The sequence below is a fragment of the Copadichromis virginalis genome, linkage group LG11, assembly GCF_057382275.1.
Source record: "Copadichromis virginalis isolate Kocher_CV1m ecotype Utaka linkage group LG11, C_Virginalis_male_GT1.1, whole genome shotgun sequence".
Lineage (NCBI taxonomy): Eukaryota > Metazoa > Chordata > Actinopteri > Cichliformes > Cichlidae > Copadichromis > Copadichromis virginalis.
In genome coordinates, this window is record NC_140628.1 from 31,652,714 (window position 1) to 31,671,468 (window position 18,755).

The 18,755-nt window shown below is 42.8% G+C and overlaps 1 protein-coding gene across 1 annotated transcript in view; it reads left to right on the top strand.

The window, feature by feature from the left end:
- LOC146699079 (neural-cadherin) overlaps positions 1-18,755 on the top strand; it is an 82,461-nt gene that overhangs the window by 56,420 nt on the left and 7,286 nt on the right. Inside the window, exons 21-31 of the mRNA XM_085472604.1 lie at positions 6,617-6,894; positions 7,725-7,939; positions 10,003-10,130; positions 10,288-10,391; positions 10,672-10,783; positions 13,644-13,824; positions 14,258-14,424; positions 14,722-14,977; positions 15,396-15,576; positions 15,783-16,033; positions 17,756-17,913. Coding sequence (XP_085328730.1) covers positions 6,617-6,894; positions 7,725-7,939; positions 10,003-10,130; positions 10,288-10,391; positions 10,672-10,783; positions 13,644-13,824; positions 14,258-14,424; positions 14,722-14,977; positions 15,396-15,576; positions 15,783-16,033; positions 17,756-17,913 — 2,031 coding nt within the window. The remainder of the gene's footprint in view (positions 1-6,616; positions 6,895-7,724; positions 7,940-10,002; positions 10,131-10,287; positions 10,392-10,671; positions 10,784-13,643; positions 13,825-14,257; positions 14,425-14,721; positions 14,978-15,395; positions 15,577-15,782; positions 16,034-17,755; positions 17,914-18,755) is intronic.

The window sequence follows — 18,755 nt, forward strand, 5'->3', positions numbered from 1 at the left end:
ATTTCAATCAAGGTTTAAATAATTGCCTGGTGGCATTACTGCTGATTAACTAGGCTTAGTTGTAGAAGTATAACACATAAGTACATAATTCCTTCCCACTTTGGTTACATAGCTGTCGGGGTGTCTTGATGATTTTCTTGAAGTATACAAATTTTCTACACTGTTGCCTTCTACAGCAGGGTATTAGCAGTGTTTTAGTTTTACTTTGTGCATAATGCTCATGTTAAGGCATAACTGCAAAACAAACTACACATTGTGTGTTTAGAAAAGCCTTCATGTTACCAGAGATGCAAATATTATTCAAATATTGAAGCTAACATAAATCCTGTCAAAGTGTCAAGACACAGATAGTTAGCACATCTCCAGCTTTAATGCAGCTTGGCTCAAAAGCCTAATCAGCACCTACAACAATAAAAATTTGTTAAAGTATAAATAACACAGCATGATTTAAAATAACTTCCATCAAATGCTGAAGATGAAAGGTACGTCTTTAATTATCTCAGGGTTAAGAGGAAAAGTGTCTTGGCTGATTTAGAACAAAAATGTCAGAGAGATACAAAGTCATCACGAAAAAAGACGATGTTGAAACTGGCTCTGGAGCCAAAATCTAAAGCCGTGCCTGGGGAGTGTAAGTCACAGTGGATGAGAGTGTCAGCTGAATAGCTAAACTCCAAAAAAAGAAATACACACAGTTGGAGAGAGACAGGAAACCCTGAGGGACTCTGATGAAAACCTCTCACCCCCTACCCCCCCTCCAAAAAAGTAACAAAACGAGAGAAAAGAATCAGGATGACAAGCAGGGAAGCGAGTGAATTTGGCAACGGAAAGCAAATGACAGCAAAACTTTAAGAGGAAGCGAAAATGACAGAGAAACACCAAAGTGCATAAATAACAGTAAGGGAAATAGAGTAAATTCAGATTTCACTGATGCAGGTAGACATCAGATCAAAGACGTTTCCTGTCATTCTCTGAAATTCTCTAATATGTTCAAACAGAGCTCATGACTTCAATGCTGTTAGTTTGAGTTTGCTTTCCCCCCATGCTAGTTTTAGTTTCACTCATTTCACACACAGTACTTAGTCTTATTTGAAGTTTAACGACACAGCACTTAATCTGTCTTGATGGGCTTATATTTGATTTTTAATTAGTTGTGTGCCATTTTTTATCTTCATTTCAGCTTTAGTTTTGTTTCCTCTGCTTAATCATAGGTCAGCTTTATACCTAACTGAATTGGACTCATCAGTTTAATCAAAGACAAAAAATGCCAAGGTATGAAACCTTGGTCCATGGGTTTGGACCAAACGCCAGCTTAAATTTTAGCTTCATGGTTGTTTTAGTTTTGGTTAGCCAAGCTTATCCTAGTTTCAAGGATACCTACAATCCTACAATGTGGAAAATAAAGTTTTCACCTGAGCAGTCCTATAAAAAACTAAGTACACATTTATTGTTTCTTTTAGAAATCGCTACACTTGCAGAAGCAAATGAAACTACAGAAGGTGTGTTATAGGTGTGTATTAAGACAGTGCCACAATCTTCCTAGCAGCAGGAATCCCAAAAAATCTTCCCTAGGGTCAGGCTCTGAAGTGTTCAGAGAAACTACAAGAACTACATCTGAGACTTCACAGCCTTGGGTAGAATGTTAAATGTTCAAGTTCATGACAGTAACGTTATAAAAAGATTGAACAAATATGGCTTGTTTGTCAGGCTTTCCAAGTGAAAACCTCTTTCTGAAAAGAACATGGTAGCGCAGTTTAGTTTTGAAAAGTTGCATCTACACAAAAGACAAGCCTCTTGGACAGATGACCAAAGGCAGGGTTTGGCAATAATGCACAGTACCGCATTTGACAAAAAACAAACACAGGATATCAACACAAACACCTCATATCAATTGTGGAGCACACTGATGGAGACTTGTTGATTTGGGTTTGGTTTAAGGGCCACAGAACCTGGTCAGTACACTCTTTGAGCTGATCGTGAACTCCTGTCTATATCAAAATATTCTACAGTCAATTGTTTTCACAGGTTTTTGTTCCATGAAAAACTAAGTACACTTCATGTTTCAGTGATTTATAGAACCAAATTTACCAGTGATTGTTTTCAGTCCTTCAGATCATTGCAGAGAAGTTTTGTCCCATTTTTGCAGTGTTTCTTCAGTTTATTCAGCAAAATCTCGAGTTATCTATCTTTGATTGAGCTGAGGTTCCGTTTTGCTCTATGCTATTTTTACTTTGTTTCAACATTGTTTTACTTTCCCTCATTAGTTTTTTGTTTCATTATATAGTTTGTTATTAGGATAACACCGTACCGTCTTAGCAGGGGCGACCGTGTCCACACAAAAGTTGAGGTAGTCTGTAAGACAGTGTGTCGCCCCCTCTATGTCCTCACCATGTGGGCTCAGGAGCACATCCCAGTCTGTGGTGTCATAACAGTCCCTCAGAGCATCCTCCTTTTCTGGGGTCCATCTCCGGACATCTGATGGACATTTTGGACAATGCCAGACATCCTCTGCACACGGCCATTAACAACCAGAAGAGTCTGTTCAGTGACAGGTTGCTTCTCCCCAAGACAAGAACTAACAGACTTAAAAACTCCTTTGTCCCACACGCCATCAGACTGTTTAACTCCTCCCTGGAGGGGAGAGGGAGGGGAAACAGGAGGACAAAGGAGGGGGGAACAACTAAGCTGTAGTGCCTCTTCACCTCACTGTGCAATACCTTTTGTGCAATACTTTTGTAAATAGTCAACGGTGCAATAGACTCAATACTTGAAATGTGCAATTCACTTGTATTTTTATTTTTATTCCTTTTTATTTCTATTCCTATTTATTCTATTTATCCCCTTCGTATATTTTATTTATATTGTCTCTGTATTTATATATGTGTGTGTATATATATATATATATATATATGTGTGTATATATATATATAGCGTAGCTGGATAGCGTAGTGGTTAGACTACACGCCTTTGGAGCAGAGGGTCGCAAGTTCGATTCCTGCCTGGGGCGTCTGTATCCAGTAAGGGTCCTAAGGCTAGACCCCCTATGCTAAGCAAGCCTACCGCAGACATGAGCGAGACAGATAAATATGAAGGCATGCCGGCTCGGACGTCGCCCGGATCAACAAGGTCCGCGTCAGGTGTTGAGGAACCAGGGCACCCTGACGAAAAGTGGGCTACTGGAACAAGAAGGCATCGGTGGGCAAGGGACGAAAACAGGGCGTTGTTGGAATGCTACTACGCAAGTAACCCTGGCGGAAGGGGCTACATGAATAGGATGAGGGACCTATGGATTCTTCGATACCCAACATCCACAATGACGGCGAAACAACTAGTAGCTCAGTGTTCCAACATTCGAAAGAAGGGACTGCTCTCACAGCTAGAGATTGACGAGGTACAACACAAATGCTACGGCAAGGAGGAGTCAGGACGCCAGGTCAGGGGGGAGATATCATCACCCCCACCCGAGATTGGGTACATAGCCCCAAGTGTGATAGGAGAAGGATCGTTGAGTGCGAGAGGAACTGACCTGAAAAATAGGATCATGGCCAAGCTTGAAACCTGGATCCCCCGTAGCCGGTTACCAAGATTACGTGAAGTACCCTCAGAAGGTCTGCTAGATGATGTTAATGCAGCACTACGGGCAATACCTACAACCACGATTACCGACACTAACAAGCTGATCTACAATACGGCAGCAGTGATCAGTGAGATGCTTGGCTACAAGTTGAACAGCCACAAGGGGCAGTACCCTCCATGGAGAAGGAGGCTAGAGGGCAAGATCAAAGTAGCACGGAGAGAGGTTAGCCAACTAACGGAGTTGCAGAAAGGTGCGACGAATAAGGTGCCTAAGAAATACAGCAAGCTGTCCATACCTGAGGCCTTGGAAACTGCCAAGCAAAGACTCACAGCCTTGGCCAGCCGCTTGAGGAGGTACACCAGAGAGATAGAAGGCAGGAGAATAAACCAGCTGTTCTCCACAGAACCAGCAAAGGTGTACTCTCAGTGGCAAGGGAACAATAAGAGAACAGCACCACCAAGGCTGGAGACGGAGCAATACTGGAAGAGCATATGGGAGAAGGATGCAACCCATAACGGCAATGCTCAGTGGCTAGAGGATCTGAGGGCAGACCACAGCGACCTCCCTGAACAGGGTCCAGTAACCATCACAGTGGCAGATATCCAAGAAAGGGTCTCCAGTATGAAGAGTTGGACAGCACCAGGGCCCGACATGGTTCATGCCTACTGGCTGAAGAAGCTAACTGCACTCCACGAGCGTCTGGCAGCACAAATGAACCAGCTGCTAGTTAACGAGAGACACCCGGAATGGCTAACTGAAGGCCGGACGGTCCTGATCCCCAAGGACCCCAAGAAGGGACCGGTCCCCTCCAACTACCGACCAATAACCTGCCTCAGTACTACATGGAAGCTCCTGTCAGGCATCATATCGGCTAAGATGAACAGGCACATGGGTCAATACATGAGCGGGACACAGAAAGGAATTGGCAAGAATACCAGAGGCGCAAAACACCAGCTACTGGTAGACAGAACAATCAGCCGAGACTGCAAGACCAGACTGACCAACCTGTGCACTGCCTGGATTGATTACAAGAAGGCCTATGACTCAATGCCCCACAGCTGGATACTGGAATGCCTAGAATTGTACAAGATCAATGGGACCCTAAGAGCCTTCATCAGGAACTCAATGGGGATGTGGCGTACAACACTAGAGGCCAACTCCAAGCCCATAGCACAAGTCACCATCAAGTGCGGGATCTACCAAGGAGATGCTCTGTCCCCACTGCTGTTCTGCATAGGCCTGAACCCCCTCAGTGAGATCATTAACAAGACTGGCTACGGATACCGACTACGGAACGGAGCAGTTGTCAGCCACCTCCTGTACATGGATGACATCAAGCTGTATGCCAAGAGTGAACGAGACATCGATTCACTGATCCACACTACCAGGCTATACAGCAATGACATTGGAATGTCGTTCGGACTGGAGAAGTGTAGTCGGATGGTAACAAAGAGAGGGAAGGTAGTCAGAACTGAGGGGATTGAACTACCAGAAGGCAACATTGCAGACATAGAGGACAGTTACAAGTACTTGGGGATCCCGCAGGCGAATGGGAACCATGAAGAGGCCGCTAGAAAAGCTGCAACCACCAAGTACCTGCAGAGGGTCAGGCAAGTCCTGAGGAGTCAGCTGAATGGTAAGAACAAGATCCGGGCCATCAACACGTACGCCCTGCCCGTGATCAGGTACCCTGCTGGGGTAATAGGCTGGCCAAAGGAGGAGATAGAAGCCACTGACATAAAGACAAGAAAGCTCCTTACCATGCATGGAGGGTTTCACCCCAAGTCCAGCACCCTGAGGCTGTACGCTAAGCGGAAGGAAGGGGGCCGGGGACTGGTGAGTGTCAGCACCACAGTCCAGGATGAGACAACGAACATCCAAGAATACATTGGGAAGATGGCCCCAACTGACCGAGTGCTCAGTGAATACCTCAGGCAGCAGAAACCCAAGAAAGAGGAGGGAGACGAGGAACCATCATGGAAGGACAGGCCCCTGCACGGTATGTACCACCGGCAGATAGAGGAGGTGGCTGATATCCAGAAATCCTACCAGTGGCTGGACAAAGCTGGACTGAAAGACAGCACAGAGGCACTAATCATGGCAGCACAAGAACAAGCTCTGAGCACAAGATCCATAGAGGCTGGGGTCTATCACACCAGGCAAGACCCCAGGTGCAGGCTGTGTAAAGATGCCCCAGAGACAATCCAGCACATAACAGCAGGGTGCAAGATGCTAGCAGGCAAGGCATACATGGAACGCCATAACCAAGTGGCCGGCATAGTGTACAGGAACATCTGTGCGGAGTATAACCTGGAAGTCCCGAGGTCAAAATGGGAGATGCCCCCAAGGGTGGTGGAAAATGACCGAGCTAAGATCCTGTGGGACTTCCAGATACAGACGGACAAAATGGTGGTGGCTAACCAACCGGACATAGTGGTGGTAGACAAACAGAAGAAGACGGCCGTAGTGATCGATGTAGCGGTTCCGAATGACAGCAATATCAGGAAGAAGGAACACGAGAAGCTGGAGAAATACCAAGGGCTCAGAGAAGAGCTCGAGAGGATGTGGAGGGTGAAGGTAACGGTGGTCCCCGTGGTAATCGGAGCACTAGGTGCGGTGACTCCCAAGCTAGACGAGTGGCTCCAGCAGATCCCGGGAACAACATCGGAGATCTCTGTCCAGAAGAGCGCAGTCCTGGGAACAGCTAAGATACTGCGCAGGACCCTCAAGCTCCCAGGCCTCTGGTAGAGGACCCGAGCTTGAAGGATAAACCGCCCGCAGGGGCGTGCTGGGTGTTTTTTTTTTTTTTATATATATATATATATATATATATAATATTCTGTAACTCTGTAACTTCTGTCGGTGCTGTGCTTTTTTGGAAATCGAATTTCCCAGAGGAACCCACCCGAGGGATTAATAAAGTTCTATCTAATCTAATCTAATCTAATCTAATCTAATCTAATAGTTTGTCTCTATTTTTAGCTTATCATATTTTGAAAGTTCCTCTGTTTGTGTCTTAACTCCTTTTTTTATCACCTTTAGCTGGAGGCCATTCTGGGCGTGTCCATCTCTCAGGTGGGTGTGGATGACTGCCCATACACAGACTGCAGCCAGTCTGGAGGTTGCAGCAATGAGGTTTCATTCAGCCAGGCACCGGTGGCTCTCAGCTCTGGTAACATTTCTCTGGTGTCACTGGCGGCCTCTTTGACTGCGCAATGTGGCTGTCGGGGCCGTGAGGCAGTCCACCTGTCCTGTTCTGCTTACCCCGTCAACCCATGCCTCAATGGGGGCACCTGCCAGGACGGACCATTGGGATACCGGTAGGTGTAAGCCAAGGAGGGGTCTTTGCATGTTCCATATAATTCTTCATATGATAATGCATCCAGGATCCAGTTCAACCTCCAGTTACCTGGAGGTTGAACTGTTGCACTTATCTGATTGCAGTAAGTAGAGTCTCTAAAGTGCTGTGTCTTTGAAACTTGTTATCGAAGGAAAAGTTTTCTTTATAATGAGATACTGTGAATCACCTTTTTCTTACTTTTCTCTCAGTGGCTGCTCTGTGTTTACATAGTTTTCACCTGACGGTACTGATTAGAAGTCTGCCGGTCGTATGCGGCAGATTCAAGCCCTGAACAGTTAAAGTCACCTTGTGAAGCTCGCAGAAATTTTGTATTTGTTCAGTGGTTAACTCTAGGTATATCTGTCAAACATTTGAAAGAGAGGCAGAAGATTTCTCTTAAAGTAATAACACTCTAAAGCCTCATTTTCAGCTGAAAGTAAGCTGGCTGACTTTGAATTGTCACATGATTTTAATGGTTGAGATACTGGATGAAACATTTCAGCTGCTAAATCTGACAGATGGCTCACTCTCCATTGCTCTCTTTCTTTTTCTTGCACTTGAAAAACTTATCAACACTGGCAAATATATATTTTATATTATTTTTTTAAGCATTTCTATTAAGGTTTCTTGAATGTGGATTATGTCTCTGTTTATCTTTCTGTCTGTCGATCTCTCTCAGTTCATTTGAACCTGTCAGAAAAGAAATTTGCTTTGCAGCAGTACTAATGGACAGTAAAAAGTCTTTAATAAGAAATATAATAAAATAAATAATATAATTAGAAAATAAAGTAGATTAACTCTCTGTCTCAGATGCAAGTGTCCTCCCATGTACGACGGCCCCGAGTGTCAGCAGACCAAACACAGCTTTGGCGGCCAGGGTTACGCCTGGTTCCCTCCCATCAAACCTTGCTATCAGAGCCACATCTCCCTGGAGTTCCTGGCTGAGTCGGCCAATGGGCTGCTCCTCTACAACGGGCCGCTTGGTAATGTTCACTCTGGGGAGCAGGAGGACTTCATTGCCATTGGTGAGTTTCACGCTGAGGCTCTCTGTGTAAAGCTTCTACTTTTGTAGATTAAGAGTTAACATCTTAACTTTCTTTGCTCTGGAGTCAAACTCAATTAAAACACAAATCCAAAGAGTTCTACTCGGAAGATCTATGAAGATCAAACAGTCAGTATTTTCAAATAAACTAATAAGGCTAGATCTAGTAATTTCAGTTCAAGTTAGCCACTTGGAAGGAAGTAGAAATTTTGGCCTGAATATGTCAGTATGACAGTAAAAGGTGCTCTTAAATAGCTGCAAAAACACACATGAAAGTGTGAGCCAGTGTTGAGTCTAATAAATAAATGATTTACAGTCACCCTTACTAACCTTCTGTTGGTGTTCTTTGCATCTTAAGACTTAGTGACAAAACCAACAAAGAATCAGAAAATGCACCACTGATTACATGCAGCTATACAACAGCTCCATTATGCACTAGGTGACATTAGAACACAGTTTATACAGTAAGGCCTTTGATCTAATGGGTTTTCTTCCATGTTTATAAAGCTTATAACTTCATGTTCTTGGTAAGTGGCACATTGTACTGTAGATGTTCTGAAGTCAGAACTGTTATATGACATATGTGGATTTGAGGTTAGATTCGATCGTTACTGTAAAGGCTTTTGAATTCCACTGTCTAAATATAATTCTTTATCTAATCGATTCTCTGGAAGGTGTTTGTGAGAACAAAGGCTGAAAATGATCAAATTAAATTTAAATTATTAGGTTTAGTGTGTGCTCTGGGATGATTGATGTGGCTAATGCATTTCATTTACTGGACCTGTGATGTCCTTTAACTTTTCAGTTTAACGCAAAATAAAAAATATAAACGTGCAACACTTTGGTACATAAGCTTTGGACCACACAACCACCATGTTGGTCCAGCAAAGAGATTGTCGTGATTCAAAGCTAACAGCACATTTCAGTGTACAGATGGCTCTGATTTTATTTATCAACTCTTAAACTATCAGCTAGTCATTGTAGTTTTCAGCTAGGTTTGGTATGATATAGATAAAAAGAATCATCTATTAACCAACAAAGCGTTGGAAAAATGAGGAGCAGAGGTGATTATTGCAATGCTTGCAGAAGTCTCTGAGAGTGGCTCATTTGCTGCAGCAAACACATTCTGCTTGAACTTCAGTACCCTTTTGCTGAAAGCTGACAAATTATTTTAACTTCCTAGCTCTATAACAATCATACTAATCTCACAGTGCTGATGGGAACGTGCTGCCGGTCCTGCTTTTCAGCAAACACAAAGCGTTCATCAATCCGCTGCTGTATAGACAGTTTCTCAGTGGATGAGGAGCTTCATAAACTCTAATGTCAGCTCCCAGTGGCCCTAATGTGGTGCTGATGGATTAGCCTGCAGATGGCCTTTCGAACACTTCTTGCATAATCTTGTGGCATTAAAGTTATGTAATTATTGAACCCAGGCTGTTGCTGCAGTGGTCCGGGGAGGGGAAAATCAAAGATAGTTGCAGGATTGATCTCTCTGAAGCGTTTTTGCACTTACATGTCCAATATTGTGACTATGAGGTTGATCAGGTCATACACACATAGACACAAACCCACACATTTTACAGCAGCAGATGAAAGGATATTGGGAGAGTCACACAGAGAAAATTGATAAAGTGGCTTACTGCAGTTGTTGATGGGATCCAGAAGCTTACGTAGCAATAAGGAGAAGTGATGTCAGGGCATGCGTCAACTTTTAAGACACAAGAAACGAATATTTTTTTTGTCATAGTGGGTATTAAATGACCCAAAGCTGTGTTCAATTTTACTGCACACATCAACTTAAGTAAGGCAGCCCTCAAAATTCACTTTATGAGCTCTAAACATATTTTCCAGCCTGTTTTACACATTTGTTATGTTGATGTTTACAGACTTGACTTTATTGTTTATTTAGGCCTGTTGGGATTTTGTATTCGGGTCACTGTAGTGTGTGTGTGTGTGTGTGTGTGTGTGTGTGTGTGTATGCGTATGTGTGTTTACCGTGAGATGGAAAAGAGAAAACAAAGATAATATTCTCAACTCCCCATTCAGAGTTGAGAAACGGCGTTCCAGCTCTGAGCATAAACCACGGATCAGGAACACTCACTTTGCAGTTTCCACCCAAATCCACTGTCACCGACCGACGCTGGCATCGCCTCGACATCATCAGTGACGGAAAGGTGAGACTTATCTGCAGTATAGCAGATGCATGGAAGGATGACTGGATAGGTGGAAATAATGAAAAAGAAACAAAGGAACAGGAAATCAAAAAACTTGTAAAATAGGAGGAAAAGGTGGGTTACATGAGGTAACGGTGTGCATTCTGTTTGTCCTCAGGCTGTCCAGCTGATCCTGGACCAGTGTGGAGGGGTGGCTGTGAATGAGTTGGAGACAGATGAGTCCAGCTGTAGAGCTGCAGGAGAGACACCTGGAAATCAGAAGTAAGAACAACCCCAGATTTCACTGCTTACTTACAAATTTAACACAGAGAATCTAAAACTTTGCTGTGAAAAACCCAATTCACCTTTCTCTTGCTTTCTTTTTTCCTTTATTTTTGTTTTCATTCAATTCATCCTTATTTTTTTTTCCTTTTCCGAATCTTCTTCTTTCACATCATCCTCCCAACTCTGCTTTTCATCCTCTGACTACTTCTGTTTTTCTTCCCTTCTTCTGTCATCCTCCACTTCTTTTCCTCCCTTCCTTATTTCTTCTCCTCTTCAGATATCTGAATGTTTTCCAGCCTCTGCAGTTGGGAGGGGTGAAGGAAATGTCCCCTCACAGACATTACCGCAGTTTCACTGGCTGCATCCGCAACCTGGTGGTCGACAGTCAGGTAATATTACAATATGAGCATGCTGGTTTGTAGAGTTCCTATTGTGGGGACATGAATGTGTGTGTGAAATTTTGGGGGCAAAAAGCCTTAATGTAAATGATTAGATTTTAATAGCCATACTCTGTTTAAAGCCTCTTTAAATGATTGTTTTTAATCCCAGAGATCATTAGGCTTTTTGTGTGTGTGTATGTTTTTCTTGGCTCTTAAATGCAGTTTTAATGTCTGCAGGTCTGCACCTGTTTGTGTTTGTTCATGCATGTATTCACTTGCAGTCCTTGGTGGATGGTGATGGTGTTTATCTGTGCGCCTGTGAGTACCACAGGGATGGTGGTTGGACAGATGGTGATCTAGGCTCGGCTCCTCAGCCAAGGCCAGCATAACAACATCACAGTCCAAAATGTAACATAAATGAAAAGAATCTCCCTCGTCCTCATGAAGCTCAGCGTGTTGCTGTGGTTCCTTTACTGCTGCAAACCTCAGTCACTTCTCAAATATCCCAAAATAGTCCCCTGGAAAGATTTCAACCAGCTTTCAGACAAGAAGATATGGAAGTATGTTACCATCAGCCTGTCACTGTGGCACCTCATTCAAACCGCAATCCCCTGTGTTTTGGGGATGCCTCCTTCAGTCTAATGCTCTGATTTTACAGGAGTAAGATTAACTCTGCCTTCAAATGGTGGATGAGTTACAGTTTTTGTATTAAATTTTTTTTTTTTTTTAAATTAGCAAAACACTGCCACATAAAATGATTTATAGTGATAATAATGAGGTATTAAAGGTAATTAAAGGTTAACCTTCCAGTGGTCGTGTTTGCACTCTAATAAAGTATCAAATTCTAATTGAAGACTGAAGATTTTGTTTCTACATGCACCAAACAGGGAAGGTAGATATGGCAAATATGGCAAAGTGGTTCCTTTTCTAACCTCATGTATGCAATTTATTGTGAATCTGAAGAGTGTGAGAGGGGTGCTGGACTTCTTTCAGTGGGCAATATCAGTGCTCTTGCACTAAAGGTCAAGCAGGACTCCACACAGTGCAGTGACTGATAATGGGGAGTCTCACAAACTCAGCAAGTGATTCAAAGCAGTCATTTTGTTTGATTACAACCTCACTGGAGGTGTCAGTTAACCAGGATCTGTTTGTAGTTTACCGTGCGTTTGTAAGCGATGACTGCTTGATGGAGCTGTGCCCTGTGAGCATAGAGGTCATATGTTCTAACCGTGCTATGGGGTTTACTTAATGTTTTCATACATTCAAGATCAATAAATATACATGTACAAGATCCCCAGTTTCTGAGCTCATGCAGTAACCACAGAAGCAGAGACACTGATCTTGAGAGAAAACCTGCCTATTGTTGCCTTCAGCATGCATCAAAAGTCCTCTGTGAGTAATTAAAGGTTTGGCTACATTTATTCTTTCTAAATATGGTAAGTTGGCATAACCCAGCATGAAGGTATCAGCGTATTTTCCATCCTCTAGCTGTTATTTTGTACCAAGTTCAAATTAAATCAATTTAAACTTATAGACATAAATATTTTTTCTATGCTCATTTCGAGCTATATCTTTTTGTTATTTGGTGCTTGACGAGTTTTGCTCAAATCAGCTCAAATGAATCCTTATTTATCTAATGCTGGGAACTGGTACAGCCCCTCGGTTCATCATTTGTCTGAAAGAAGCCCTTTTGGCTCCTCACGCTTCCTTTAAGCCAGCTTTCTTCTCATTGGTTTACTTCTATAAACAGAAGGTTTGAACATCAGGTGGGTGGAGATTCTGTGCTCATAGCCAGAGCTGTGGGCCTGAGATGACAATATTAATCATCATCAAGAGCCGAGAGCTGGCCTTATCAGACTGCTTGTCAATCTGATTATTTTTAGCCTCTGAAATTGGTATGACTTTGTATATGTAAAAAAAAAAAAGTCTGTAATTCCTACACAGTTAAAGATATACTTTTTCTTACTCCCCTTGAAATAAAGCTGAAAGCCTGAGTGTTTGGTTTAAAATCCAGTGGGGTTATATACAGATGCAAAATTACAATAGATTGCATCATTGTCCAAAAAATTATGGATCCAACTGTATATGACAGATAAGAAACCCATAATAGCTCCACTTTAAACTAGATTAGCACACTTGAAGCCTCACAGCTTCACAAAGCTCAAAGCTCTGCATCAACAACATACAGCCCAACATTTTTAAATCACGTTTCAAAAATGATCAATTACAGTGTTGATACAATGACTCAACTGGCGCCACCATTAGGAAGCAATTGGGGTCTTTTTGTTTTTGTTTTTTATGTAGAAGAAATATTGTGTGAGGAACTGTGGGAGGTTTGCTGAGCACATTCATGCTCCATTGAGGAGGAACCCCTTTAGTTTCACTTTTCAAAGCCAAATTTTTATGACAGTAGAAAGAGGCTTTTAAAACCTTAAAAGAGACAGAAACAGAACCCCCCGCCTTACATGCTTTTCTTTGTTCTGTAATCAAAGCTGGTTTCTTGATTCCCTCAGAAAAATTCAAAACACATTTTTGTAGCTCATGCATTAAGGTAGATTGACACAGCACGAAAATGGCTGCCAACCAGAAAGAATGGGCACATTTAGAAATTCAGTGCATGTCAAATTTGGTCTTTGTTCTATTTCAGATATAAAGAAGGAAAACGGTAGAATTTTTAAAAAAAACAAACAAAAAAAACTTCTCTGATCTATACTTGGCTGTGTGCGCAGCCTGGATCACATGACCAGAGGCAGCACTGGGTTCCTTTGTAAAGCATGTGACGAAAGTTTGCTGGATATAAAAGAAAATTTGTGTAAATATTTTTTTTCAACAAATAATCATCTCCCTCCTTTCTTTTGTTGTCCCTTAGGTGTATGATTTGGCATCTCCCGGTGAGAGTGTGGACAGCACCCCAGGTTGTAAGCTCACAGACGGCGTGTGCGTAACGGCGGCGGGACCCTCATGTGGGATTCATGCAACCTGCCTCGCAGACTGGGGCTCGTTCAGCTGCGAGTGCCACGCTGGATACACGGGGCACAAGTGTGACAGGGGTGAGGGTCAGAGCGTTTCAGTCCATATCAGTGCAGTTTCCTCTTTTAAATCTTTAGTTTTGGGAATACAGAATTAGATCTATGGACCTTGGAAATTTTAGAAACCTTCATAAAAGCTGTGAAACTTCGGAGCAAAGAAAGCCCGTCAGCCTAAAATAGCACACACAGAGAGTCTGACTCCTTTTCCAGGGCTCTGTGGTCAGCTTAATAATTGTGACATCCTGCTGTGGATGTCACAATTATTAAGCTGCTGAAGCAGTCAGTGTTGTACCTGTTAGATCTGACTGAGAGCAGTCAGGCCAAACAGTCTGTGAAAAACAATTACCTCCTTATGTGTACATGTTTTGTTTTCAGTCTGCAAAGAAGATTAATAGTTCAAGTTCGTCCTTTTGTGTGAAACAATTTAAACATTTATATGTTCCTCCCCCCTCAGCCATGCCAGAGTTCTCCTTCGATTCGGGCAGTGTGGTGCGCTTTCAGCTCAGAGGAGGCGGCATCTCCCGACGCACAAACATTCAGCTGCTCGTCCGAACCAGAGCCACCTCAGGGACCCTGCTGTCTGTGACGTCCCGGGAGACCAATGAATACATCGTACTGGAGGTCAGTCCACCTGTAGAACAACAATGACTAACCTTTCACATGATAGCTATCCTCAAAAATAAGCCTGCTTATATCACAGTTTAAACAGCATCCACTTATCAAGATAATCTCACTTTTTCTTAAAGAACATTTAACCATTTTATCAAATACTGCACTTTTACTGCACCATTTTTAGATAATGAATGCATTTTCAATGGGTGGCAGTTTTTACTTCCCCACATGACAGATTTTGTTGCGAGAATTTAAATCCCCGAGCAGCAGCTTTTTTTCGAAGGTTTATGTTCTTCTCTGTCTCAGATCACAGAGGGTCACATCTCAGTACGTGCCAACCTTGGTGACGGCGCTCACGCTTTGCGGCTTCCCGGCCAGCGGGTGGATGTCGGGCAGTGGGTCCTGGTCAGCCTCAGTCGCTATGACAACATGTTTACCCTGCGGTTAGAGCACGGCGGGGGCTCGAGGGAAGTGCAGGCCCGCCTGGGGAGCCGCAGGGAGATCATGGTTCATCCATCCAGCCTAATGGTTGGTAATGGACCAGACAAGGCTGACTTCCAGGGTGAGAGCTGAATCTAATTTCAGAAAAAAAGTCTTTGTTTATTCAAGTGAGTTCTGAATGGAGTAAAATGACTCTTAAGTGCCTGACAGCCATGGCAACAAGTATTTAAATTCTTGAAATACACTGTGTTTCTCTTCGGATTTATTCTTGCTTTCACAATGTTACCAGAAAACTTAGAATTCAGTTTTTAAATATTTTATAGCTGTGCAGATGCTTAATTCAGAGATAACTCAGAAATGAAGCAATGATTGTGTTTTCCTTAAGTTTTTGTGTTAATTGTTCTTTCAAGATAAAGCATTGCAATTAGTTAGTTTAGCTTTTGAGTTTCACTCATTACATCACAAGTGCATTATTTTTGAATAGTTTATCTTAAAAACCATATTGGACGCAATGCTAAACAGGAATTTTTGGCAAACAGGTTGTCTGCGGGATGTTCGATTTAATGGTCACGTCCTGCCTCTGGATGGCCAGAGCCGGGACCTGGTGACGGTGCTGGAGAGACGTGGTGTCACCTCAGGGTGCTCTAGCAATGCCTGCAGCAGCCAGCCCTGCCGCAGCCCGCTGCGGTGCGTCGACTTATGGAGGAAACACCAGTGCAAGTAAATGACACACAAACGCAAAGCAGCACACTTATATAGCTTCCACTGGTGGGAAGCTATTAATTCATTCTTTTAGCAGTTTTGTTTCTTAAACGTTTTTTGTCTTTCCTATGAGGTCACGCATAAAGTTTTCCAAGAATTTATTTCCATTTTAGTGCCACATCTAACTAACGTTGTCATCTGTCCTGCTCTCCATCATGTCCCAGGTGTCCTGGTAGTCAGGTAACCGTGACTGACGACTCAGGTCAGCAGCGTTGCGCGCCGTCGCCCTGTGGACTTTCTTCCTGCCGTAACGGTGGTGTCTGCCAGCCGCTTTCACCCGATAGCTACCGGTGCCGATGTCAGGAGGGTTTCAGGGGTCAACGCTGCGAGCTGGGGCAGGTCAAAGGTCACCGGCTGCCCGCTCTGAGCCCCAGCTCCATCTTGGCCATCAGCATGTGTCTGCTCGTCTTCTTCGGTAAGAGCAAAGAGAGTCATTAACAGAATGAAATTAAGAGAGAGTACGATGAGGTAAACTTTGCTAAAGTTCTTTGGTTTATAGTCATCTGAATGACACATAATTTACTGAACTAAATCAAACCTCACACAATAAACTCTGATGTTGTCATGAATTACACAATATAACTAACAGTACGGGAAATATTTATGTTGTTGTTTTGTTTCCAGGAAAGTATGATGGCATATTAGTAGTTTATATTAAAACTGTGGTTATTTTGAAACTCTGCAAATTTATCTATAATTGTTTCGTTTCTGTTGTGATTAATGTTTCAGTAAATGAGATCAGCATGTGTACAAGTGTTCTTTGTAGACCGCTCTAAGATAGACTGGGGGTTTTTTCTACTTTTGACTCTTGATGATTTCAGGGAGGGTGGGTAACAATCTCTCAAGCCCCTCACACCTACTTTTCAAACTTTCTATTTATAAGAGGAAGCCAGTCAGAAATAAGAGGCTGAAGTGAGCTGGACAAAGTCTTGTGTGAGGGAGAAAAAGGTTAATGTTCTCTGTCTCAGAAAACAGAGGGTCACATCTCAGCACGTGCCAACCTGGGTGACAGCACTCATGCTTTAAGAGGAGATAAAGATGAAACAATATTAGTTGTTGGAATCCTGGCAGCACAAGAAGATTAAAAGTGGGGAATAAAGAAAATCCAAATTTCCACAAACTGGTTAACTAAAATAAAGATTCAGCAGTAGAAGTTGATAGAACAATTATAAAGGAGAATATCAGCATAACTTAAATTAGAGGCACAGAAGAAGCATGCTCACAAAAAAAAGTGTCTTTAAAGAGGGAAGAATATTCAAAAGAGTGAGGGCCCTGACAGAAAAAGCCAGATCGCCTTGGTTATGAGCCGAGATTGTGGTATGACCATCAGAGTCTTGGCTGAGAGATTCAGGTTACGACCAGAGGCTTACGGTAGGAGGAGATGAAATTTGCCAAATGTATGACTCACATCTGACTTCAGTATGAGTCATGTGATGACTCATCTCTGAGTGACACTGGCAGCATAATCAACAGAAATTAAACTTATTTAGATAGATGGAAGCTGGCAAAAAAGTGTGTGCATACATCCAGCCCGGTCAGGTCGAATCTCCACTGCAGACCTTTACTGTTTGAAGATCAACAGTTTTTTCTGGGAGCACTAATCATTAAAAATACAAGCTGTGGTGACGCAAAGAGAATTCAGTTAAATAAATGTTACAAAATAACCATTCGCCCCTTAAGCTGTTCATAAGTCAACTTAATCTAACCAGTGAACGGTTGTTTCCCTCAGCTTCACACCTACTGTGTTATGGTTTGTGTTTTTCCATCAGAAGCCTTCATTTCGTCTCGCATGAACAGATTAAATATCTTCTAGGTGATTTTTGAAACACAAATGACCTTGTAGTCTCAATAAAAATGCTGCGTAGAAAGCTGTTAGAATTTGATACTCTTCCCAATGGCTGCCTCATTTATTTTTCACCTGTTTGCCGTAATTATACTAATGTTTCTAAATGAACTTGGTACTGATTTATTGAGGCTAAATGACTCCACAGAGCAGCTTTAATGAGCCACTGCTTCAAATATACAGGAAGGAAACTAATGTCTGTCCCGGTGGTGCAGAAGCACATTTACGAAGAGATGCATATTCATACCATCCTCCTCTGTGCATGTGTGTGTGTGTGTGTGTGTGCGCGCTCAGCGGTGCTGGTGGCAGTGACAGTGTGGAACCAAAAAGGCAGCCGAAATAAGTTCAGGAAGCGAGGAGTTTACCACATCCCTGCTGAGCATGAGAGCTGGGAGGACATCCGAGAAAACATTCTCAACTACAATGAAGAGGGAGGAGGAGAGCAGGACCAGGTACACAGAACCAAACACACACACAATAAATGGATACAATGTTCTGCATTTTACATGACAGTTGATTTTTTTTTAAGAATCAAGGCCTCACCGTCAAAAATGCATTTTAGCATCTCAGGTAATCAAATAATAGTCTACAAACATCCTGTGTTTGAGGCCACAACTAACCAGTGTTTCTTCTTCTTCTTTGTAAGTAAGTTTTGAAATTTGGCACGCTAATTGGGAACAGTTATTCAATTCAATTTTATTTATACAGCACCAAATCACAACAGCAGTCGCCTCAAGGTGCTTCATAGATACAGAGAAAAACCCGACAATCATATGACCCTCTATGAGCAAGCACTTTGGCGACAGTGGGAAGGAAAAATTCCCTTTTAACAGGAAGAAACCTCCAGCAGAACCAGGCTCAGGGAGGGGCGGGGTCATCTGCTGCGACCGGTTGGGGTGAGAGAAGAAAAACGGGACAAAGACATGCTGTGGAAGAGAGACAGAGATTAATAACAGATATGATTCAGTGCAGAGAGGTCTATTAACACATAATGAGTGAGAAAGGTGACTGGAAAGGAAAAACTCAATGCATCATGGGAATCCCCCGGCAGCCTACGTCTATTGGAGCATAACTAAGGGAGGATTCAGGGTCACCTGGTCCAGCCCTAACTATATGCTTTAGCAAAAAGGAACGTTTTAAGCCTAATCTTAAAAGTAGAGATAGTGTCTGTCTCCCGAATCCAAGCTGGAAGCTGGTTCCACAGAAGAGGGGCCTGAAAACTGAAGGCTCTGCCTCCCATTCTACTTTTAAATACTCTAGGAACAACAAGTAGGCCTGCAGAGCGAGAACGAAG